The sequence below is a fragment of the Schistocerca gregaria genome, chromosome 1, assembly GCF_023897955.1.
Source record: "Schistocerca gregaria isolate iqSchGreg1 chromosome 1, iqSchGreg1.2, whole genome shotgun sequence".
NCBI classification, from domain to species: Eukaryota; Metazoa; Arthropoda; class Insecta; order Orthoptera; family Acrididae; genus Schistocerca; species Schistocerca gregaria.
Genome location: NC_064920.1, coordinates 675452024 through 675478982, shown reverse-complemented (window position 1 = coordinate 675478982; position 26959 = coordinate 675452024). Strand labels below are relative to the sequence as shown.

The following is a 26959-nucleotide window of genomic DNA, read 5'->3' as shown; positions in this document are numbered from 1 at the left end:
GAGAGAGACGCATTGAACTCAACGGTTTTCAAGCAAGATGGGGCCCCAGCGTACACCGCTCCAAATCACCTGCTTCTCCGAGGTACATTTGGAAACGATCGAATTATCAGCAAATCGTTTCCAAGTGCTTGGCCGGCATGATCATCTGATCTCACTCATTGTAATTTCCGGTTGTGTGGCTACCTAAAGGACAGGGTTTACCAGGGGAACATTCACACATGTGCAGATCTGAAGCGCAGACTATCAAGAGAGGTGCGCATTCAGACTCTTCTGGGCACTGACGGGCTGTACCGGTATGTATTTGTATGATGTACCGTAGCAGCACATTAAAAGTGTTTCATTAAATTGTTTCTCCATTATTTCTCTTCCCCATGTCCTTCACATAACGTGTTAAATAGGGACAGTTTGATAATATAACCCAGCAGAATGGAATATAGCCGAGAAATAGTCACACCTCGTGACCGGCTATGTCATAAAATGTGTGCTGCACACCACGAAGACTCAAGGAATAAAAAGAGAATACAACAGATTGCCTTGTTCAGGAATGCAACATAGCTCAATGAATGTAAAGGAAAGTCAGACTTACATAGATCTGTCAGCATGCAAGCATATCGGATGTACAGCTGTTTATGTCTTGGATTTGCACATAGTTAAGCACAGCTACACACTGAGGCATGCGCCAAGTGACAGAAGCACACAGCAAATGGCGTTAGTGAGCAGTGGATTGTGGAGTATTATTTCACCGCCAGTTATAGACAAAGTTAAATAGCAAAACATGACAGCAGTTTCAAGACGTGTGTAAAACTAATATGAAACTAATCGTGTTAAAAATTTTAGTTAATTCATTTACGTATGTAATACGATTAGTTTTAAATCTGCTTTACGCCTTAATTTTAATAGCTTCCATTTTAGACCTGTAGCACTAATTCTTCAATTTTATTTTAATTTCAACATTTTTAATTTTTATGTGTCACTGTATCTGTACACCAATTATCATTTGCATCCATCTTTGACAATTGTCGTTACCACTTGGGTGTCCCTCAAGCGATTTTACATCTCAACGCTACAGCAGGCACTTTTATGTATTATATTTTATCTTAATTTTTTTGCCCAGATCCATGTAGTTCACGAAGGTACATGCCAACATATTCATCACAAATTTGTGGAGTGGATGACGAAATAGCGGTTTAGATTCTCTCATATACACTTAGCAAAGAGTGTCAACTGCGTTTTCATCTATTGTGAGAGCTATATTTGTGTCAACCGATGATTCGCATTTCGTGCTTATCATTGGAAGTAACCGTAATTAAGTCATCTGAGACCACCTTAAAGACCTATTCAATCCTTCAAAGTAGCTTTTGTTTTTATGCTATTTTTTGCATATACTACAACAACTCTCGCAGATTATCCGAAAAAAAAGAGTTAGTACGATAGATAGCGGTAACTCCATTATCAAAAAAATTGTCTCATTGTTTCCTTGCATATTAAATATGTATCTTATGAGTCCATGTAACGTCACATAGTCAATTCTTGCTAAACAACACTAAAAGGAGCGGCGAACGTTATGTCCCATCCCACTAATGGATCGCAGTCAATAGTATCACTCCAGGAGTCAGTATACAGTGCTTTACCGCTAAACTCAGTACATTTAGACACAGTTCATTGCACACAATTTTCTTGTCTTTAACTTTAGAATTGGTTGCGTTTCTTATTCGGTTATTAGAACACTCACTTTACTGTACTAGAGGTGAAGTAAAAGCTCCAACGAAACTGCCTCGTCTTGCTTATGGCATTCTACATTTTATTCTGAAGCTCGCACTTTGCACTACAGGCATGAGGTGACAAGTTTCATTATTGTAATGATGCCAGAAATTCCTCTGATTCTATTTCTTACAGTTTGAATGACGCATTCTGAATCGTTGCCAAAATCTTCCTCACCTCGATCTGTTCCATGTTGATGCTGATTTCTCTGTCTAACGTGCACCTATAAATTTTTATAAACTTAACAGCCGACTACATTTTATATTAAAGAACCTCAAAAAAATTCATTTGGTATGTCCAAAACCTACACATGCAGAACTGTGAAACTGCAAATAACACAAATTTCTTTCATGTTGCAGAGAAATTTTATCGGAGAATTTCGTAAATCACACTCACACACACACACACACACACACACACACACACACACACACACACACACACACACACATATGCACGCACAGAAAATTGGTTTTCAGTTTTCGTAGTACTTTTTCAGTCATTTCAGTAATATATTCAATACAAACTCTAAAAAATGGTTAAAATGGCTCTGAGCACTATGGGACTTAACATCTTAGGTCATCAGTCCCCTAGAACTTAGAACTACTTCAACCTAACTAACCTAAGGACATCACACACATCCATGCCCGAGGCAGGATTCGAACTTGCGACCGTAGCAGCCCCTCGGCTCCGGACTGAGCGCCTAGAACCGCGAGACCACCGCGGCCGGCCTCTTCCACCTGGTGAGCAAGATGTATGAGACATGCAAAATACTCCCAGACGCAAGAATAACTTAATAAGCCCAATTCCAAAGAAAACAGTTTCTAACTCTGAAAAATGCTCCAGCATCCAGGTGTGAAAATAAATATCCCAGACTACTAGATATATGAAAGAAAAATAACGTTAATACATCAGACTGAAATATTACTTTAAAAGTGCAAAAATTTGTGTTTCCACACACTACAAAATTAAATGACATCAGTACATAGAAATTAAACCAGTAAAATATCTCATTCTGCAGTTATGAATCAGGAGTCTCCTATTCATTAAACATTATATTTTCTCGTGTTTTAAAAACGAAAGATAACGTTCCTCATCTAGATTTACCTCTAAACAAAATTTTCAGTTATAGCTCAGTGTAACCATATCTTACCGCTTCTCCATACTGTATTATGTTAAATTGTTGTGAGCAATAATAAGTGATTACAAATAGACTGTACTCTTCAATCATAATGAAAGATTAATCTTGCAACATCTTACTTCATCAGTAAACCATAATCAATCATACTAAATTCGCGTGAAAGATTACAAATGGAAATGTATATGTTCATTAAATTGTGTATAAAACATGAATGTAAATATTGTATTGTTCAATGGATTGATTCAACAAGTACCCTTTGGCACCTGCAGGAAATAATTTCCACCTCATACTACTACAGAAGTCAGACAGACGCTCCTAATGTAGCAAGAAGAACTGCTTGAAAAACATTCAGCAACAAATATCTTCTGGAGTCGACCGCTGTAAGGAAAAGACATAAAATATTCCATCTTCTTACATAACTAGTGCAATACTTGGGTACTGGAGTATTGCTAGTTAGTTTAAGAATAACTTTTAATGAACCAAAAATATTATTTATTGCAAAAATTCTGAGAAATCAACTGAAACTTTTCTTATAAATTAATAAGTCTCCGGGTTCTTTTCGGAACACTAGATTGCCTCTTATGGGTAGGACTGCTATTATTTTACAAACTATGGAAAATTTCTCTTTTCCTTTTTCTTTAAGAATTTTATTTACTTGGCAGAATGGCTGAGAGCCACACCTACACAACTTGCATAACTTTTCTGGGTATGCATGAGAAGTGTAATGGAGTGTACTGTTATGGAGGACAGATGGGGCTCGCATATGCTGAAGTGCACAATAACATGAGCTGCAATGACTGCTGCCTGCGTAGATCGCTCCTGACAAATAACGCAACTATCTCTTTCTGACTGGATTGGCCTTCGCCAATCAAACTCTCCCTATGCCTTGATGAATCAAGGACTCCTATCCACTCCTAGTCTAACTACTGGCGTGGTACACCAGTCAGATAAACAGTTCACTGCGATGCCTCTCCATACTTGCTCACACGCGTTTAACTCTGTCCATGTCAACACTGCACAATAAGTGTGGCGGGCAACACAGTAAACAAAGCTTAATTGCGAGCGACTCAATATAGCGTAACCTTCCGATTCACTAATGACCAAGGTGCTCTCCCAGTGAAGTACTGAGGAGAGACTTTGTTCCTTGCTCTTCGCGTACACATACGAGCGCACTCGCTCTCGTAACGTATTTCCACTCCAAAGGTGACAAGGGAATGGCTACTTTTTCTGGAAAAGTTGCAAGGGTATACCATTTGCAGTCTTCCCTCACTCCTCTGGCTCGTTGTGTCAGACATATTCCGCCAATCAGCGTTGCTCTTTTAAATGGGAGAATGACTTTTCGTTTAAGTCGACCAATGCAGAAAGATGTAGCATCTCCGTTAGGTGTATACTATTCTCCTGTGAAAACCCCTTAAGTACGCAATCGGTCTCTCAAAAAATGCATCTTCTGGGCCCTCCTACACAATGTAGCGGAATTTGCTTTTAAGTGGAACAATGGGGTTGTTATCCTTTAGCTCTAGCGAAAGCTGTCCTCTCTCTGGGCGGTCGTCAGCCAAAGTAGGTGTGCACCGACCCACCCCTCAGAACAGACAGGCCTTCCAGCAGGCTGGCCACCTCCCTAGAATGTAAATTCCTGTGGCCATCGTGTTATGTACGCCAACCTCGACTTTTTCAACTTCAGTGAGCACTTGCAATTTACTTATTAGATTTGCACATCACTTACATGAATTCATACAAAATTGACTCTACCTTATCGAGTTTGGGATCGAATGAAGTGTCTTGATGTGCAGACTACGATTGTGAGGACGGAATATGTAAGAAATTAAGGTCAGGAGACCACACCACCTTACATATTCTCCCCCCCCCCTCTCCCTTGTGACACAGTTTTTTGTCTGTGGATTGTCAATTCCAAGGAAACCATTGACAAAGTCAGGCAAAAACTGTTCTTTTAGATTTTTCAATAAACTTTCTCAACCATTCTTAACAATTTTATAATTATTTTTATAGCTATTGTTTCTAGTTTTTAATTACACAATTTGTGTTTTGTTGTTAGGCAAGCATAGGCTTTGCAAAGGTTGATTTTCTTTGTCATTGCCATTACTTGTCTCTGTTTTTCTTTTTCATTTCCAAAATATGCTTTTACAATATTAATTTTTATAAACTCGTTAGTGTATAGTGTATCATGTCTTAGTGTGGTTATTTATTTTCTTTAGTTAAGCCTTGCGTGAATGTTCGCAAAAGCTCTGTTGTGTCACTTTTTCCATTAATTTATTTCTTTTATGTATCACTGTTTTTCTTTTTAAAGAATGAAGAATCTTTTCTCTTAATTCTATACTCGGTACTAATGTCATGAACATTCTTTACAGAAGGAAATATTACATAATTCTTTTACTAATGCTACATGTAAAGGAAATAAGAGATTGTATGACTATCCTAATTCAGTTTCTTTCTCAAAAATTTTGAGTTACTTATAAATTAGGGACTTCCGATATTTAATAAAATAATTATTTTTACAAAGGGCAAGAAGGTAAGTATTATTTACATATATCTAATTTTTATAATCTACGCTGCTTGCCTTTACTCTGTCCATTTCTTTGTTCGACGATCCCCATGGAAGTGCTGGAAGGTGTCGACTCACTTATATGGGTGTAACAAATCATCTGAGAAGCACTCTAGCATGCGATGCCGGGTCATAGTTGTTGATGTCATTATGAGATGGTATTTTTAACTGATGATGATGACTGAGGTTTATTGAGTATTCAGTGATGTCTTGGTATTCCTTCGCTGTCACTCCAGGGGCGGTATTGCAGTTCGATGATTGTAGTAAGTTTGTGATTACCGACGATCGTCACCCAATATATGTGCCATGACGTCTTGGTACTCAACACCTGGTTCGGTATGGCAATTTGGTGATGTGGTAGGGAGAATGATGTTCATTTTGCTGAATCTACTTCTCGATAATGTTTGTTGGTACCGCTTAATATTCTGTTTGCCGTTTGTTTGTGTATGTTTGACTATTCAAGGTTTATTTTTGATGAGATGGTTGTAATAGTTACCATGCCTCAAATTTTCTTTGTAGGATAGGAGAGAAAGGTATCTTATTGTCTTCTGCCGTTCTTCGTCTTGCATCTTCCATTCTTCTCTTCTTTCTTGCATTCTTCTGTTCTTCTTGGGCTAGGAATATGTGAATTTTAATGTATGAGAGATATAGGATTTCTAGGATCTGACTGCCTTTCCAAATATAAGTGGATGACTTTATTCCTGGTACCTTCTTTGTAGTCTCTTTGTATCATGATTCTCCCCACACTTGTCCATGAAGTAGCAGTATCGTGGCATATGGCATGTCCATGCTGCACGTTGTTCTTTTGAAGTCCAACGTGGTTGTAACCTGCATTTCCAGAGTGGCATTGGTCTTTATGTTGTTGTCGTTGCCCTAAGTGCTTTTTCAGTATATCTGTACCCTCTCCGTCGCTATCTCGAAGCATTTGGTGTTGAGGGAGCTGGCAATTGATGTTGGTGGCGATGTCTCTCTGCCACGTAGAAATATTTACAATTTTTGTTTTACATATATTTGTTATTGTTATTTACAGAAAACTCTGATTTTGTATAATTAAAATTTTTTCTGATAGTGGCAAAAATTGTTAGATTGATATGATTTCTTTTCTTTATTCTAATTATGTCTTTCCACTTCTTCATCCTTTTATGTGTTTTGTGTCAGTTCCTGTTTGTGTGCATGTTGCAGGATACTCAATACTACAAGGAATTGTTAGTCTGTTTTGTGTCCCCTTTTATTCTTTTAATTGCGTTGTTATGTTGATCTGCTAATTTAACTTTTATTTAGTGGTTAGTATAAGATAGGGTGGACGTTAGTTTGCCTAACCTCTTCCGCATTTTTCACGTCAATCATTACGTTTTGCAGTATTCGGTGGCCAAACTTCTACTTCTGGTTTCTCTTTTCTGTGTTGTTCTTGTGTCTGTGGACCATAATTTCGTCTGTAGTTATTCGCGCCCTGTCTCGCCAGTTGCTATTTCTGACATCGTGATCTCTTTCTAAGTACCCTTGACGGCTGGCATTTTGATTCCTAAACCCATATCCGCCGGTGTATGAGTGTCCATTACCGTTTCTATTTCGGTACCAATTTTTCTGGTTCTCGTTTCTATGAAAATTATATTCATTAGGCCACTCTCCTGATATATTAAATTGCCTGAAATTATTGGTATTAGGATTATGATTATTATTATTGGAATATTCGTTCCTAGTACTTTCCTTTCTTTTTTCTTTCACTTCGTCTTCTTTAAACATAAATTCAAGTTCCCTTCAGACATCTTTGAATTCTTCGGTATTTTCATTTTTTCCTACTGTCGCCTGTTGATATTTTATCGGTAACTTCATTCAAAATAGATGTATCAGCTCTCCGTTACTGTACGTTTTGAGTAGGCATTGATTCTTTTTGTCCATTGTGACAAAGAATTTTACCACTCTTCTCCCATGAGTTTTCATATGGTGTCATTTGAAGTAACTTGTATTTTATTTTGTTTTGCCCTTCCAAGGACCAATATCTTTCGAGAAATGCTGTTCTGAACTGTAGGTAAGACGCACAGGTAGCAGCGTTCTTTTGCATCACCTCCGCTACTGTTCCTGACATGCGTGCACAAATGAAGTCAAGTTTGTGAGCCACGCTCCAATGGTTTAGCAAGCCTACTTGGAACTGATCGATGAATGTGCAGCCGGCCGCGGTGGTCTAGCGGTTCAGACACTCAGTCCGGAACCGCGAGACTGGTACGGTCGCAGGTTCGAATCCTGCCTCGGGCATGGGTGTGTGTGATGTCCTTAGGTTAGTTAGGTTTAAGTAGTTCTAAGTTCTAGGGGACTGATGACAACAGATGTTCAGTTCCATAGTGCTCAGACCCATTTGAACCATTTGATGAATGTGCGTGCATGCAAGCTACCGCCTTCTTCCTTAAAATGTTGAAATTGTCTATCTGTAAGGAAGTGGTCTGATCATATCTACTCATAAATCCGGTTTGTGGCTGATTCATGGACTCAAATAATCTGCCACTGCTTGGGTCATCTTGCCTACTCTCTGGTAAACTACTGCCTGTCTGCATATGCTCAGTTTCCTGCCCGATAATTGCATCATGTCGTAACATTGGTGAAAAAAAGTGTTGTTGGTTTGTCTCTACTCTCGTCATTCGGGGTACTATACCTGTGCTACTGTTATATTGTGTCATTGGATTTACTGGTTAAGTCGACTATCTTTCTATTGGCCTCGGCTGACTGTATGTGTCCTGTTTTTCTATATACTGTGCCTGGTTCTGTGTTATGTCGTGTATTACTTTAATCGGTGTTTTCCGTTTCGATTTCTGCTCGAGTGTTACGTCTGGCCTTTGTTCTACTTGAACCTTCTTAAACGGCGTGTGTTCCTGTACTGAATTAATGCTTGACGTATCAGTTGTTTCGCTACAGGTGTAATCGGTATCGATCTTTTCTTCGATAGTTTGTATCAACTCTGTTCCAAACTTTCCAAATTGGTCATTGTTTCTAAGTTTTATCTTTTTGATCCACTAATAATATTTTTTCAGTGCAACTTTAGCGATCTTGCTTTGAATTGCTTGTTATTCCGAAATTTGTATTGCTGTTCGAGTGGCTTTTTTCGTAAAACGTTACACCTTTTTGTCAACGTTTACGATGTCCAATTGTACCTTGTCCACGTCAGTGCGTAACTGCTGCTGACATTGCGTTAGTACCTAAATTCTTTCTCTAGATTCTTTCGCGTCTTACTTTATCTGTGTGATCTGACTATCAATTCTAGCAATACCTTCTTCCATCTGGATTTTAACCTGTTAAAAATGTATCTTTGTCTCTCGTCTCAAGTTCGGATTATCCTGTTCCAATTGCTGATGCTGTTCCGTCATCTGTGTATTCTGTTTCGTTATACTATCGTTCATTTTTTCTAACATCTCCATGATCGCGTCCTGTCCTGTAACACTGCCTTCTGCTGAACTGTGTGTTCTCGTTCTATTCTTTTACACTCGGCCAGTTACGTCGTGTACTGGGCTATGCTGTGGCGTTTCTAAGTTTGATAACTGCAACAATCCGTACTGTCCTCCCTTCCCCCTGTGTTGCCCTTTGTGTTGAGGACTAGTTGTGTACGTCATTGAACCATTACGTGGAGCAAACAACTCCGCCCACTGCCCTCTGTGTTGTGTATGTCTTGTGTTTGCAGTGTCTGTTACAGAATGTGTACAAGAGGTTCGACGTATTCTACATGTTCCCCCTCTACCTCACTGCCTACTTCTCTTTGGACGCCAGCTAACTGTCGATTCATTGACTCTATGGACGCATATTCTGCCTCTGAATATGCGCCAAACAAACGAGTTTCCTGAAACTTCCTGGCATATTAAAACCGTGCGCCGGACAGAGCCTCTAACTCGGGATCAGTTGTGCAGTTTGGATTCCGCAGAAATGTTGGAACACGTGAGGCAATACTGACCCTAAGGCTTCTCATAGGAAATAGACCAATAAAAGACAAATCTACGTTCATAGCTTTTGCAACCTTAAAGAAAGCTTTTGACATTGTTGACTGGAGAACTCTCTTTCAAATTTTAAAGGTGGAAGGAATAACATACAGGGAGCGAAAGCCTATATACGATTCACACAGAAACTAGGTGGCAGTTATAAGAGTCGAAGGTCATGAAAGGGAAGCTGTGGTTGAGAAGAACGTGAAACATGTTTGTAGCCTATCCCCGGGATTATTCAATCTGTATGTTGATCAAGCTGTAAAGGCAGCAAAAGATAAGTTTGGAATAGGAATTAAAGTCCAGGGAGAAGAAATAAAAACTTTGAGGTTTGCCGGTGACATTTTAATTCTATCAGTGACGGCAAAGGACGTGGAAGAGCAGCTGAACGGAATAACGGTATCTTGAATAGAGGATATAAAATGAACTTCAACAAAAGCAAAATGGGGATAACGGAATGAAGTCGCATAAAATCAGGTGATACAGAAGGAATTAGATTAGGAAATGAGGCACTGAAATTAGTAAATGTGTTTTGTTATTCGCGAAGCAAAATTACTTATAATGGTCGTGATAGGAATGATATAAAATGTACACTGGCAATGAGAAGAAAAGTATTTCTGAAGAAGAGAAATGTGTTCACATTTAGTACAGAGTTAAATGTTGGCTAAGTCCTTTCTGGAAGTATTTGTATGGAGTGTAGCCATGTATGGAAGTGAAACACGGACGATAAACAGTTTGGACAAGAAGAGAGTAGACGATTTTGAAATGTATGTCTACAGAAGAATGCTGAAGATTAGATGGGTAGATTATGTACCTAATGAGAAGGTACTGAATAAAACTGAAGTGAAATTTATGGTACATCCTAACTAGAGGAAGGGATCGATTGACAGGAGACACTCCGAGGGATCAAGGGATCACCAGTTTAGTACTGGGTGGAAGCGTGGGGGATAAAAATCATAGAGGGAAACCAAGATACGAATACTGGAAACAGATTCAGAAGGATTTGGGGAACTATTAAAGTTAATATCCGAATTGGCAATTTTAAGTAAAAATCCCCAGTTAAGGTAGCACGTAATTTGTAAAGTCGGCCATTACAGGCTCTGACTTCATCCATAATGTTGTATTAGTTCCTCAGTCAAGTCAAAGAATGATTATTTTTGAATTGGGCCTCAGAAAAACTCCGAGGTTTTTAAGCATGTGGTGAATGTAATAACAGAGTGTTAAAACCAGTTACCAGTTCAGTCGATACTGATTCTCCGATTTATGGCGCTGGGATTAACCAGCTGAACAAAGGAAACTGATTGTCAATTTAAGTGGATAATTTAGGGATTTGCTTACTTATAGATTAGGAGAAGTTAAAGGAGAATAATATTGAATTAATGGGCAATATTCCCGTAAGGCCTCTTCCATACAGATTTTCACCACATAGGATGAGGGAATTAAGAGTGACTATAGCTAAAAGAAGTTATGTGATGGAGTTATTAGGCAATCTAAATCCCCGACCTCCCCTCATGTATTTGTGTTGCCTAAGCCACAGGGCGAGGTGAGACCGGTTGTTGACTACCAGCCCTGAACAAGAAAGTAGTTATTCAATCTATATCTCTTCCTGATTTGCATTCATGCTTCTCACAGTTCGCTACAGTGAAAACATTTTGGCCCCTACCAGCAAGATCATTACGTTATGAAACTCAGAGGCGAGAAGATAATGCTTCTATTACAGATTGGATGGAACTGTAATGTAAATACTTGGATACGATCCTTCAAGACTATTGGGGTAACATCTGTTCCTCAAACAGAATCAAAAAAGGAGGGAATATGAGTGCTAAATACTATTAACAGCGAAGTCATTAGAGATACAGTACAATAACAGATCAACGAAACCTGGGTAAGTAATCGGCCATGCTCTTTCAAAGGTACTATCGCCGCACATGCCAGAACTGTTTTCCGGAAATCACAAAAAAACGTAAATCAGGCTTGTTGGATACAGGTTTGAAAAGTCGTCCTTTCGATTGCAGGTCCAGTGGGCTAATTACTATCAAAAACACCAAGTTAGGTGCAACGGGAGCCTACTACGTGTTGTTGACTGCAGCTGAAAACTAAATCTCCTAAAAATACGAGCACCAATTAGTTCTCATATCTTACACTTTGTTTTTGTAGATTTCCTTTTTTCTTTTCAGACACATAACAAATGGCAGTGTATAGAAATTCCCGTAACATAAAGTAACTTGTGACACACAACAATTTTTGTACGTAATATTAGGGAAGAAGTCCAAATTGAATAGGTACAACTTTTAAATAAAGACAGATAATTTTATTTTTATACAAATATTGCAGTGATAAACTGACAGAGCTATCCCTAAATATGTACATTTTATTGTTACATGAGAGTCATTTTCAGAATACATTCGGTGGTCATATTTACAAAGTGTCAGCTTGCGAGGGCACTAGTAGTGTACCTTTGCGTGTGGCGTGGCGAGGGAGGCATGCGCTGTCTTCAGAGGTGCTCCGTAGGCTCCAGCAGCGGCAGCTGGAGACAGCAGAGAGCGTGCAGCTCCAGGAAGTATGCCTCCTGAAACAGTTGTAGCAGACACTGATGGGAAATATCTAATCAAACGGGAACACATTATTTTTGCCGTCTGTTAACAATGGACAACACCATAGGACCAATAAAATGTTATTACAAGTGTGGATTAATTTTATTTGACCTCATCCATCGAGCATCAGAAACTGTTAATGGAGATCAAACTTTTGAATAATTCTAAATAATTTCAAACTGCTAAGAGTTTTAAATGTTATAATTCAATCATTGTAATTAACTTCACAGTAAATGCTGTGGCTGCCTATTGCATGTAATCGTTTTACATAGTTCTAAAAGCCGTCAGTTTGTATCCAACTTCTATTACTGGCCCCTTTAAACTGTACAGACGTAGTACTACTCAAGCTGCACATACGTAATTGTTGCCAGGACGTACAGTGACCCACAGAATTAGGCCAGCAGCTCGAGAAGAAAAACATAGCAAATTTCATATTCATCTTGAATTTCCTTTGCAGGTCCCCAATATTTTATATGAAAATAGGCTTCCATTTTGACTACTCATCTATTTTCAGTTGTCTACCAGCCACGAAATGCATTCGAGGTGCTTTTAATTCCAAGGAGAAGAGGTGCAACATCAGACTAGTAATCTCTGAGGTCGTACGCTTAACTCCTTGGATTATTAGTGCATACACTACTGGCCATTAAAATTGTTACACCAAGAAGAAATGCGGATGATAAACGAGAATTCATTGGACAAATAAATTATACTAGAACTGAAATGTGATTGCATTTTAATGCAGTTTGGGTGCATAGATCCTGAGAAATCAGTACCCAGAACAACCACCTGTCGCCGTAATAACGGCCTTGATACACCTGGGCATTGAGTCGAACAGAGCTTGGATGGCGTGTACAGGTACAGCTGCCCATGCAGCTTCAACACGATACCACAGTTCATCAAGAGTAGTGACTGGCGTATTTTGATGAGCTGTTGCTCGGCCACCATTGACCAGACGTTTTCAGTTTGTGAGAGATCTGGAGAATGTGTTAGCCAGGGCAGCAGTCGAACATATTCTGTATCCAGAAAGGCCTGTGCAGCACCTGCAAGATGCGATCGTGCATTATTCCGCTGATATGTAGGGTTTCGCAGGGATCGAATGAAGGGTAGAGCGACGGGTTGTAACACATCTGAAATGTAACGTCCACTATTCAAAGTGCCGTCAGTGCGAACAAGAGGTGACAGAGACGTGTAACCAATGGCACCCCATACCATTGCACCGGGTAATACACCAGTACGGCGATGACGAATACACACTTCCAATGTGTGTTCACCGTGATGTCGCCAAACACGGATGCGACCATCATAATGCTACATACAGAGCCTGGATTCATCCGAAGAAATGACGTTTTGCCATTCATGCATGCATGTTCGTCGTCGAGTACACCATGGCAGGCGCTCCTTTCTGTGACGCAGCGTCAAGGGTAATCGCAGCCATGGTCTCTTAGCTGATAGTCCATGCTGCTGCAAACGTCGTCAAACTGCTTGTGCAGATGGTTGTTCTCTTGCAAACGTCCCCATCTCTTGACTCAGGGATCGAGACGTGGCTGCACGATCCGTTACAGCAATGCGTATAAGATACCTATCATCTCGACTGCTAGTGATACGAGGCCATTGAGATCTAGCACGGCATTCCGTATTACCCTCCTGAACCCACAAATTCCATATTCTGCTTATAGTCTGGATCTCGACCAACCCGAGCAGCAATGTCGGGATACGATAAACCAGAATCGCGATAGGCTACAATCCGACCTTTTTCAAAGTCGGAAACGTGTTGGTACGCATTTCTCGTCTTTATACGAGGCGTCACAACAACGTTTCACCAGGCATCGCAGGTCAACCGCTGTTTGTGTATGAGAAATTGGTTGGAAACTTTCCTCATGTCAGCACGATGTAAGTGTCGCCACCGGCGCCAACCTTGTGTGAATGCTCTGAAAAGCTAATCATTTGCATATCACAGCATCTCCATCCTGTAGGTTAAATTTCGCGTTTGTAGCACGTCATCTTCGTGGTGTAGCAATTTTAATAGCCAGTGGTGTATATAACCTTCCGCTATCTATGGATGTGTTATCATTACTTTCAAATGGTTCAATAAATTGAGACAAAGTCCCTGTAGACCTCTGTGTCCTTAGTAAACACAATAAAAGCTGCAAACAGAAAACAGAATCAAGTATCTGAAATGATACAGAGAAAATTGGATTTGTAATCACTAATGGTACAAATACTGTTTCAAACCTGGAAGGATGTTTCGAGCAGCGGCAGCGGCAGGAGCGACAGCAGCTCCAAGGGGGGCAGGCCCAGCTGGGACACCATCCTTGGAGACGACAGCATTAAAACCTGCACCAGGGGCAGCCGTGTACTGGACAGTGCGCACACTGCCATCGGGCTCGACCAGGCTGTAGCTGCCCTCCACCACGTCGCCACTGCGGCTCTCCTGCTGCTGCTTGGCGTCGCCGGTCAGGGCGTCGCTGACGCTGTAGCTGAAGCTGTACTGCGGGTTGGGGTCGTAGTACGGGTCAGCCAGCTCGGCGGGCAGCCCACCGGCCAGGCGGCCCAGACCACCGGCGTAACGTGCAGCGGCCAGACCGGCGTAGCCAGGGGCGGCGCCAGCGTAGCCTGGGGTGAGACGAGAGTAGGCACCACCAATACCAACACCAGGGTAGGCACCTCCTAGAGCGCCAGTGTAGCCAGGAGCGACACCTGAGTAGCCAGTGGCGAGGCGAGAGTAGGCGCCACCAACACCAGGATAGGCACCTCCTAGTGCGCCAGTGTAGCCAGGAGCATAGCCACCGATGCCAGCACCAGACAGTCTGGCCCTAGCCGCTGCAGCAGCGGCGGCGGCGGTGGCGGCAGCGGAAGCAGCGGCACCCCCGGCCAGGCCCCCTGGGAAAGGCGTCTACTGTATTCTCTCACACAGTTCCTACCGAAGGTACTAGCAAATAGTTGCTTGCAGTAGAGTTTATATAGCATGTAAAAGCTATGACGGTCTTCTGTTTAAGGCATTGGACAAGTTACCAGAATTGGCAATGACAATGCTCTACATGTTGTTGTTGTTGTCTTCAGTCCTGAGACTGGTTTGATGCAGCTCTCCATGCTACTCTATCCTGTGCAAGCTGCTTCATCTCCCAGTACCTACTGCAACCTACATCCTTCTGAATCTGCTTAGTGTACTCATCTCTCGGTCTCCCTCTACGATTTTTACCCTCCACGCTGCCCTCCAATGCTAAATTTGTGATCCCTTGATGCCTCAAAACATGTCCTACCAACCGATCCCTTCTTCTAGTCAAGTTGTGCCACAAACTTCTCTTCTCCCCAATCCTATTCAATACCTCCTCATTAGATACGTGATCTATCCACCTTATCTTCAGTATTCTTCTGTAGCACCACATTTCGAAAGCTTCTATTCTCTTCTTGTCCAAACTAGTTATCGTCCATGTTTCACTTCCATACATGGCTACACTCCAAACAAATACTTTCAGAAACGCCTTCCTGATACATAAATCTATATTCGATGTTAACAAATTTCTCTTCTTCAGAAACGCTTTCCTTGCCATTGCCAGTCTACATTTTATATCCTCTCTACTTCGACCATCATCAGTTATTTTACTTCCTAAATAGCAAAACTCCTTTACTACTTTAAGTGTCTCATTTCCTAATCTAATTCCCTCAGCATCACCCGATTTAATTTGACTACATTCCATTATCCTCGTTTTGCTTTTGTTAATGTTCATCTTATATCCTCCTTTCAAGACACTGTCCATTCCATTCAACTGCTCTTCCAAGTCCTTTGCCGTCTCTGACAGAATTACAATGTCATCGGCGAACCTCAAAGTTTTTACTTCGTCTCCATGAATTTTAATACCTACTCCAAATTTTTCTTTTGTTTCCTTTACTGCTTGCTCAATATACAGATTGAATAACATCGGGGAGAGGCTACAACCCTGTCTCACTCCTTTCCCAACCGCTGCTTCCCTTTCATGCCCCTCGACTCTTATTACTGCCATCTGGTTTCTGTACAAATTATAAATAGCCTTTCGCTCCCTGTATTTTACCCCTGCCACCTTTAGAATTTGAAAGAGAGTTTTCCAGTCAACATTGTCAAAAGCTTTCTCTAAGTCTACAAATGCTAGAAACGTAGGTTTGCCTTTTCTTAATCTTTCTTCTAAGATAAGTCGTAAGGTCAGTATTGCCTCACGTGTTCCAACATTTCGACAGAATCCAAACTGATCCTCCCCGAGGTCTGCATCTACCAGTTTTTCCATTCGTCTGTAAAGAATTCGCGTTAGTATTTTGCAGCCGTGGCTTATTAAACTGATAGTTCGGTAATTTTCAGATCTGTCAGCACCTGCTTTCTTTGGGATTGGAATTATTATATTCTTCTTGAAGTCTGAGGGTATTTCGCCTGTCTCATACATCTTGCTCACCAGCTGGTAGAGTTTTGTCATGACTGGCTCTCCCAAGGCCGTCAGTAGTTCTAATGGAATGTTGTCTACTCTGGGGGCCTTGTTTCGACTCAGGTCTTTCAGTGCTCTGTCAAACTCTTCACGCAATATCGTATCTCCCATTTCGTCTTCATCTACATCCTCTTCTATTTCCATAATATTGTCCTCAAGTACATCGCCCTTGTATAAGCCTTCTATATACTCCTTCCACCTTTCTGCCTTCCCTTCTTTGTTAGAACTGGGCTGCCATCTGAGCTCTTGATATTCATACAAGTGGTTCTCTTCTCTCCCAAGGTCTCTCTAATTTTCCTGTAGGCAGTATCTATCTTACCCCTAGTGAGATAAGCTTCTACATCCTTACATTTGTCCTCTAGCCATCCCTGTTTAGCCATTTTGCACTTCCTGTCGATCTCATTTTTGAGACGTTTGTATTCCTTTTTGCCTGCTTCATTTACTGCATTTTTATATTTTCTCCTTTCATCAATTAAATTCAATATTTCTTCTGTTACCCAAGGATTTCTAGCAGCCCTCGTCTTTTTACCTACTTTATCCTCTGCTGCCTTCACTACTACATCCCTCAGAGCTACCCATTCTTCTTCTACTGTATTTCTTTCCCCTATTCCTGTCAATTGTTCCCTTATGCTCTCTCTGAAACTCTGTACAACCTCTGGTTCTTTCAGTTTATCCAGGTCCCATCTCCTTAATTTCTCACATTTTTTGCAGTTTCTTCAGTTTTAATCTACAGACCACGGATAATACGTCTAACAGATGCAATACACCAATTTCATTTAAAGAACAATTTTAAGTTGTCATCCATGTAAAAGTTCACTGAAACGTAATTGTTCTTTAAGTTAACTACATTTTGGGTAAGTATTTCATGATTTTTTTCTTTACTGTATTGTGTTTTCAATACAAGAATAATTAGAATAAGAGGAAAGAATAGAATTACGAAAAGGAAAACCATTTTTCGAAACCTCTTGTCGTTGGTGAGGACTAGTTAGACACTTTTACAAGAATTGCTGCAAACGACCCACAGCAAAATTTGTACTGAGGAACTAAAAAAAATAAAAAATTAAAACTGGTTTAAATGTCTCGGAGCACTATTGGACTTAACTGCTGAGGTCATCAGTCCACTAGAACTTAGAACTACTTAAACCTAACTAACATAAGGACATCACACACATTTATGAGCCGAGGAAGGATTCGAACCTGCCACCTTAGCGGTCGCGCGGTTCCAAACTGGAGCGCCTAGAACCGCTCGGCCACTCCGGCTGGCGCTGTGGGACAGAAACTGTAAATAAAATTATAGAAAAATATTTGCATCATTGGATAAATTGTGCATGTGTTAAAGTAATACACTGACAGTTCTAAAATGGACGAATTACTGTTTATTATGGCTAAAACTGCTCAAGTAATTTGGGAAGGGATCTATGACGACAACTAATTATGAAATTTTGTAGTAAATTTTCAAGGATTTTTGTGTGGCACTAAAGATATGGAATCTAAGAGGATAACCGATGTCTTTTGCGTGTAGAAGGACCACAAGAACAAAGACATCTTTATCATTCGGGCTGGAAAATCAGACATCTCCTTTGGGAGACTTGCGCAAACTACCTGTGAGTCCGAGTCCGGCGTTGTAAGGAAGGCCGCCTCGCAAGGCGGGAGCCGCCGAGTAGGAGACGGCGGGAGAGCCCAGGTAGCCCGCACTGGCCACACCCAGCAGCACACAAGCGCACAACAGTACCTGCAACACCACAGACGGGTACGTGTACCGTCTGTAAACACAAATTCCAATATGCCGAAGACTGCAGTACGTGCTATCAACGAGATGCACGACATATGTTCGATCTAGATGTTTTTTCTTTGGGATAAAAGAACATATCTGTTACTGTTAGTGGGAAAATGGCAGTATTAGCATGTAGGCGTTTATGTTAAGTTTGATACTCATTCAAGTGAACAACGACCTCCATTTCATATGATTTATGCCTCAAAATTCCCCATTATGACTGCTGATGTTTGTTTCTACAGACAGCATGTTGTTAAAACCAACACTATTAAAAGAAATTTGTGACTGCTACAGACGACTTGCCCAGAACATTATGGACATAATTATGAGCACAAACAGAATAATCTACTTCTAGACACTATTTACAACTCCATTAACATGATTAGACTGAAATATATGTATAATCAGATGCACACCTTTTCACATATATCCGATGACACACCAGTAATGCTCCTTCATTATCCTTCCAGACATTTGGTATTCCAATTTCACTCCAGAAAATTAATGTTATACAGATCGGAAATACAGTCAATGGCCCCTGCATGGCTACCAAAGCTCCTACTGAGTCTCAGATTCTGAGAATATCATAAAATTTCAAAAAAAATTACAGTGCTGTTTGGAAGAACTTCTTGCTAATGAGGTAGATACATAAACTTCACTGGAGCTTGAAATTCAGGAACTTTCCTTCACATGAATTGAAACTGGAAGGGCAAGGACTTGTTATGTTTAGAAATATGATAGGTGTCGGCTCCAGCAATGACTATGGGATCTTTTGGACAATACGTGAAGTACTTTAAGCAAAATAACCGGGAACAATGGCGATGCAGATGGTACATTGTGGTTAACAACCAGTGTGAAGAACCAATACAACAATTTTTACATTTATAGCTTCCCACTGTCACCTGACAATCTCTTTCGTGGTTAAGACAACGGAGGACATCATCACAAGTGTTGAATCTCTTACCGGTTTGACTCAGTAAGATCTCATGGTATACATTACATCAATATACTTTCGTATAGCTTTTAATGCAGCACTCCTGTTCTAGAGTTATAAAAGGACGTAAAATCTAGTGTAATCAGGCATCAGAATATCACATTGACATCGACAAAAACCTTTCAATGGTGGAAGAAGAGGATTTCAATATCTCTGAAAGCCAGTACTGTACTAAGAGTAACTTAGCAGAGTGCAACATGTACGTCAGTTAGTTCTAGTTAGGTACGGTTACATTAGTTCTTCAGATTTATAATTTGAAAACGCACGGCGCTACTTGGAGAATATAGGTAATCACAGCTTGTTTCACGTCTCTGATAAGGGAGGGACTGTGGCCTTTGAACTGAAGGTGGGTATTGAGAGAGAAAGAGAGCGAGAGAGAGAGAGAGAGAGAGAGAGAGAGAGAGAGAGAGACAGACAGACAGAGAAGAAGAGAGGGATGCAGATAAAAAGGGAGAAATTGAAACAGAGTGTCTGCAGCAAGTTTTCATGTGCACAGGTCTGTGGCAGTAAATACACGTTCTTGTGTTGTGGGGAGTCATCACATTCGTATAATGAAGTAAGGCGGACGTCTGAAACTTTTAATTGTGTTGTCGAGAAAGGAGGTGTCCGCAAAAATAAGATGAGGAGGAACGAAGTTTATAAGATGTGGTGGTACACAAAGATGCCAAAATTGACAGATAAAGCATTAAATGAATCATTACTGGAGATAATTAGCATCTGGCCCACAACGACAACATCCATCTGCTCAAAGCTGAGATGACGATGATGATACTTGGTTTGTGGGGCGCTGAACTGCGCGCTTATCGGCGCCCATACAAATTGCCAACTTTTGCTCAGTATAATCTTGCTACTTTAATGAATGATGATGAAATGATGAGGAAAACACAAACACCCAGTCATCTCGAGGCAAGTGAATATCCCTCATGCCGCTGGGAATCGAACCCGAGACCCAGTGTTCGGGAAGCGAGAAGGCGACCGCAAAAATATGAGCTGCGGTATCACAGCTAAGAGGACAACGATACTATTTCATGTTTATCTGAGTCATCACAGATGATAGGCATCGTTCCACATGAGTAAAAATGAAAAAAGAACAGTTTCAGCTTTGCGATGCCAAGCCTTCAGTTTGACTTCGATATTTTCTAAATTGTTCAATTGTTCTCTATTTATGCAACTGATTTTACTAAAAATTAGATCATCAACACACTTTGTTAGACATTCGAGATATGTGAAACTAGAAATTTGGATTTGAAGCCTGGTGTTTCTTCCGCAAGCAATAGCCTTCTACGAGTCGTCTGTCCATTCTGTAGAATCACCTTTGCTTGTCTTTCCCCACATCTCCTAGCTCTACTCATTGTCACACAGTCCAGCTGGACGCGGTCCCGTGTATTTAACAAAAAAGATGACGTTGGAGGGTAAAACCTGCAAAAGCAAGAACCCTGCCAGCGCTAAGTTTAACGTCAGCTACAAACTGTGGTGCCGCTTGGGATTTTCTCGTTATCAGACTATTGGCAGAACTAAGAGAAACGATAACTGACATAAACATGGTAATACCTATTGAGATCAAATCACGAACCTACGAATATGTAATATATTGAAACAACTGAGACAGCTTAACATGCAGCTTATGATTAATTCAGTCATATGTCAACGTATCTTTCACATTTTCAAGTGAGGTTTCCTTTTGAGAGATATCATGCCTAACGTTACTAACATTTATTGACTGTCCGAAAGACGTTTTTCTCTTTTCCTGTCTGGTGACACTTTCGTTACTATATAAAGCCACAGTTTCTTACATTGCAGAGCTGAAGAGTTTATGCATTGGTGAGAATTGGACTAGATTCAAATCCCCATCTGACAATGCAGACTTACGCATCCAGTATTTTCGTTAAGTAGCTTAGGGTGGATGTTCTGATGGTTTACTTGAAAAGTCAAAATGAGTTTCATTCCCCACCCTTTCCTGTAGCTCTCAGATACCACCTTTTGGACTACAACCTGCTGTACCTGCCTACTACTATGTCCTTCGCATCTCGCTGCTGCCTCACCTGAAGAGCCATGTCGGCTTGTGGAGACGACTGGTGGGCGACTGGCTCCAGCACCGGCTGGAAGCCTCTTTATAGTGAGAGAGCAGGGCAGAGCCTCCACCTCACCCCGCAAAATATGGCTGAGTGGCAGACTAGCCGGTGGTGACGCAACAACCGCCCAGAGGGATCTGGTTCGCCGCATCTGCCACGCCTCGCGACCTCACACACACACACACACACCGCCAGCCAGATGATCTCGTTCTTCTGCCAGCGGCGTTTCGAAAGGAAGGTGACCTTGACATTTCACTCTGTGTCTGAAAGTAAGATGGGCAGCGTCCAACATTACTGTCACGTCAGGCCTAATGTGACTCTGGAAATGGTGAGTGGCGAAACCCGAAATTGTTCCTGCTTCAGTGCGTGTATAGAGAGACATTTCCAAAGACCAAACGATTGTAACCCACACACACCGAGCGTTTATACAATGGAAAACATGTGTAGCAAAGTGAATAAGCTAGACAAGCTTAGAAAAACAAGAAAGAGCGCTTTCTGACCTCCTTTGACTTCCTATTGAAATGCCAAGACAGCCGTACCACTTTATCTTTAGCGATGGTCGTTCATCACATCAGATCTCCATCCTCCATCTGTTTCACTAGAAGAGGTTGCTTGGCCCTCCTCAGGAAAATGATGCCGCAAGACAACTCTTCAAGCTTCACCGACATCTGTCACCATGGGAATTGATAATGCAGTAAACTGATGTGTCAGTAAGTTGAAAAGCTGCAAAATAAGAAATTTTGTGACTCAATTAAAACACGAAGAACTGCAGAGAACTGTAATAAATTGTATAGAGAAAACAGATCATGAAGGAACCCTATCCGTACGCAGAGAGATATCAGTTTGTCATGACGCCGAGGACTTTATCATTGCATTATTGTATCAGTGCGCTGACCTTGTCCTTCTACTGATCAAATTCAATAAAGAGAAAAAACACATGAAACACATATAAACGTATATGTATTACCTAAAAGAGATTCATCGCACTGTCATTCTCGTTTTTTTTTCTTGAGAAGCAATAGAAATCAGCAGTTTCAGCAGCTAAAGAAAAAATAAACTACCCACTACTAAATTTAATTTGTGTTTTTCAGGAACGATATGTGGCTTTGTCTGGCGTAAGGTGCAACGCACACACAATAAAATATTTTAAACTTGACTAAGAATATTGGAGGAGGGTTTTGCTTTAAAGAAAAGCGTTCTTTAAAAATTAGACTCTGATTGTTGTCAAAAAGCTCTGTACAACATAAGAAGACACTGTCAGTCAGTAGAAAAATTGCAGACATTCCAACCAATTGCGTTATTTGTGACATATTGAAGAGAAGAGGTTCAAATGAACACTAATCATGAATGTTGTTAGTTACCTGAGGGACAAAGATCAGTTAATCGTTCTGACAAATAAAGATTTGTCGGCCGGCGTGGCCGAGCGGTCCTAGGCCCTACAGTCTGGAACCGCGAGACCTTTACGGCCGCAGGTTCGAATGGTTCCTCGGGCAGGGATGTGTGTGATGTTAGTTAGGTTTAAATATTTCTAGGGTACTGATGACCTCAGAAGTTAAGTCCCATAGTGCTTAGAGCCATTTGAACCATTTCAAACAAACATTTCGTTCTTGCGCTTGATTTGGTTACCTAGGAAAATTTCTCCAAAAACCCTCCTCCGTCAATAAAATCAATAACTTATGTAGACAAACAAGTTTTAATCTCCGTAATAAAGTATTCCAGATAATTTCGCTCAGATCACAAATATTAAATCTGTTTCTCTAAATACTCAATTGCACGTCACTATTCCTCAAGTAAGAGTTCCCCAGTGCTGCATAATTGAAAGGTGAGCAAGAGAACGACAGATAATCTTAAACGCAGACTGAAGGATCTTATTCACTACCTGTGCTCATTCAACTTTGTCCCAACATAGTAAATGTGAATTATTTACAATGGCACAAAACAGATGAAAAATTTACAATTGTTACAAATAAATCTCTGGGCCACAGCACAATTATTTGCCTACATTCGAGCTCTGTATCGTGCCGACACTAGCTCCTATTCTCTCAACATAAAACAATACAGCCAATATTGTTTTTGATTTGCCCACCAACCTAAGTAACTATTTAGATTACTTTTTTCACATAATAGTACAGTAAATATTTAAAAAGAATTATGCATAGCTATTGCTATGCCAATCCCCAAAATTTGTTTACTACTAGTATAAACTTCAGCCATAGTGATTTGTGTTTTCAGTGGTTTTTCTAAATCACTTTAGGAAAACTGCAGATAGACTTTTCGCCGACCGTTGTGGCAGAGCGGTTCTAGGCGCTACAGTCTGGAACCGCGCGACCGCTACAGTCGCGGGTTCGAATCCTGCCTCGAGTATGGATGAGTGTGATCTCCTTAGGTTAGTTGGGTTTAAGTAATTTTAAGTTCTAGGAGACTGATGACCTTAGACGTTTAGTCGCATAGTGCTCAGAGCCATTTGAACCATTTTTTGAGATAAAATTTTCAACTAGGCCTCAACCTATTTCCTGTGTTATCCCAGTTGAATCGATGTCGTTCGGTGCCTCTAGAGACCTTGCCATCGACAGGGGCTTAAGTTTTGAACTTCAGCGGAAATATAAATAACAAAACTGGTAATCAGGTCGTGACTCCTCAATAAAACAGAAGTCATGGGACATTAGTCGTATGTCTTGAATGTGACTAGGCAAACTGTTGCGACGTTTTTCTGTGGTAGATAAAAAATCATAAATGATAATTAAAAAGTTTAGAATGAACATGTGTGTTCTTTCCGTAAGCCGTACCTCGTCCCTAGAGAAAAGGAAAAACAGGACGTGTAACTTATGCGGTTGGAGATCAGCGGCAGAAGGTATACGTAACAGCAGTCGCCGTAGGCATATGAGAGGAACTAACTGAGCCAACACTGAGCGAGTTAACTTGTAAGAGCGCCACTTGCTAAAGGCGTGCATTCGGACTCAAGACCTCCCCAGATAAACGGTTTAATGCGTCTGGCATTTTCATAGAGTTTTCTTTTGTCTTAGCAACGCTAAATCTGCACCTTGCAACAAATCAAATGATGATGTGTTCTGCGCATTATACAGGTCCTTTACTGAAAGTTCACTGTACTCCGCTCTTCTCAGTTTGCCACCATTCTTCTAACAGCTGCGAGTGATGCAGTTGTCCTGGTCTCGTTAACTTCTTCTTCTTTTTCTGATGCTCTTCCCGGTCATTATACCTTCCAACGCATCGTTTGTTATATAGTTTCTTCTCATACAGCGTCATAGTCAGTTTCCTCTTCTCCTCTTGTTTCCAGTATTTGTATATTATCATTCAACCTGTGAAACACAACCTAATTCCTCATTTTAGATGTCTTTTTAACACCTTCCACTCTTCTTCAGACTGACATCTCAATAGCATCTTCTCTCACCGCCGCCGTGTCCGTGTTCTGACACCATAAACGACAACACTCCATAAAAAACAGTTTACTAAATCAAATAAACTGTTTGATTTCTGTAACAAAAGGATTTAATATTTTTGACTACACTGGGTTTTAGTATCAAAAAAACCTCATTACACAATCGCGGATCGGACCTACTCGCGAAGCTTAAAAGCTAACTAAGAATGAAAGGATATCCGTATGGTACCGGCACGTCGTATTAAGGACCGTTGCTCTGGAAATTCTTGTTGGGATAAACATGAAAAACGAACAAAAATGTTTAACGGTGAGCATGGAAATTCTTTGCATAAAATCTATGTTACAGGTGGGGAACATTCAGACGTTGCTTGTATGTAAATTTATAGTATCCACACATTCAGATGGAGCTTGTATGTAAATTTATAGTATCCACTCTGTTTAATCGTCTAGCAGAAAGAGAAACACAGATGGGTATCTCGAATGTTGACATTTCTCTTTTTTTCTGGAGGGGGGGGGGGGGGGGGGCGGGGTCTTCAGACTCGTTTAATGCGGCCCACCACGAATTCCTCTCCTGTGCCAACCTCTTCATCTCGGAGTAGCACTTGCAACCTACGTCCTCAATTATTCGCTGGATGTATTCCAATTTCTGTCTACCTCTAAAGTTTTTGCCCTCTACACTTCCCTCCAGCACCATGGAGGTTATTCCATCATGTCTTAACATATGTACTATCATCCTGTTCCTTCTCCTTTTTGCCCTCTACACTTTCACTAAATATAGCAATGTCATCAGCGAATCGTATCACTGATAACCTTTCACCTCAAATTTTAATTCCACCTCTGAACCTTTCTTTTATTTCTATCATTACTTCTTCGATGTACAGATTGAACCGTAGGGGCGAAAGACTGCAATCCCTGTCTTACATCCTTTATAGTTCGAGCACTTCATTCCTGGTCATGCACACTTATTATTCCCTCTTGGCTCTTGTACATAGTGTATATTACCCCTCACTCTCTACAGCTTACACCTATTTTTCTCAGAATATCGATCATCTTGCACCATATTACACTGTCGAAGGCTTTATCCATGTCAGCAAATCCTATGAACGTGTCTTGATTTTTCTTTAGTCCTGCTCCCATTATTACCTGGAACATCAGAATTGCCTCTCTACTGACTTTACCTTTCCTAAAGCCGAACTAATCGTCATCTAGCACATTCTCAGTTTTATTTTTCATTGTTGTGTATATTATTCTTGTCATTAACTTGGATGCATGAGCTGTTAAGCTGACTATGCGATAAATCTCGCACTTGTCAGCTCTTACCGTCTTCGGAATTGGAGGATGATATTTTTCCGAAAATCAGGTGGTATGTCGCCAGAATCATACATTCTACACACCAACGTGAATAGTCGTTTTGTTGCAACTTCCCCCAATGATTTTAGAAATTCTGAGGGAATGTTATCCATTCTTTCTACCTTAATTGATCTTAAGCCCTCCAAAGTTCTTATAAATTCTGATTCTAACACTGGATCCCCTATCTCTTCTAAATCGACACATGCTTCCTCTTCTATCACATCATGCAAATCTTCCCCCTCCCAGACTCTTTCAATGTACTCTTGCCATCTATCCGCTCTGTCCTCTGCATTTAGCAGTGGATTTCCCGTTGCACTCCCAATGCTACCATCCTTACTTTTAATGTCACCAGAGGTTGTTTTGACTTTCCTGTATGCTGAGTCCGTTCTTCCGACAATCATTTCTTTTTTGATTTCTTCGCATTTTCCATGCAGCCGCTTTTGTCTTATATTCCCTGCACTTCCTATTTCTTTCATTCCTCAGCGACCTGTATTTCTGCGTTCCTGAGTTTCCATGGACAGTTTTGTACTTACTCCTTTCGTCGATCAACTGGTTGTTCTATCTATAGTCTTAGAGAACTTCAAGCGTATCTCGTCATTCCTTACAACTTCTGTATCCCACTTCTTCGCCTATTGATTGTTCCTGACTAATGTCTTAAAATTCAGCTTACTCTCCAACACTATTATGTTGTGATCTGAGTCTATATCTGATCCTGGGTACTCCTTACTATTCAATATCTGATTTCCGAATCTCTGTCTGACTACGATGTAATCTGATTAAGATATTCCCATACCACACGGCCTTTTCCAAGTATATCTCCTCCTCTTGTGATCCGTGAACAAAGTATTCGCTGTTACTAGCTGAAACGTGATACAGAACTCAATTAGTCTGTCTCGTCTCTCATTC

General features: G+C 40.7%; 1 protein-coding gene across 8 annotated transcripts in view; it reads right to left on the bottom strand.

Annotated features, from left to right (window-relative positions):
• Window positions 1–26959, bottom strand: part of LOC126362843 (cuticle protein 21-like) — a 159898-nt gene that overhangs the window by 89185 nt on the left and 43754 nt on the right. The window contains exons 1-3 of one of the 8 annotated variants that reach the window (XM_050007914.1): window positions 21277–21341; window positions 18069–18198; window positions 14680–14895 (exon numbers count right to left, since the gene is read on the bottom strand). The exons of 2 other annotated variants lie outside the window; for them this stretch is intronic. In XM_050007914.1, the coding sequence (XP_049863871.1) occupies window positions 14680–14895; window positions 18069–18198; window positions 21277–21288 (358 nt within the window). In that variant the 5' untranslated portion in view covers window positions 21289–21341. Of the gene's footprint in view, window positions 1–11716; window positions 11991–14247; window positions 14896–18068; window positions 18199–21276; window positions 21342–26959 lie in introns of those variants that run through there. 5 more of the 8 variants (XM_050007916.1, XM_050007917.1, XM_050007918.1 and 2 more) reach the window with 5 other exon arrangements.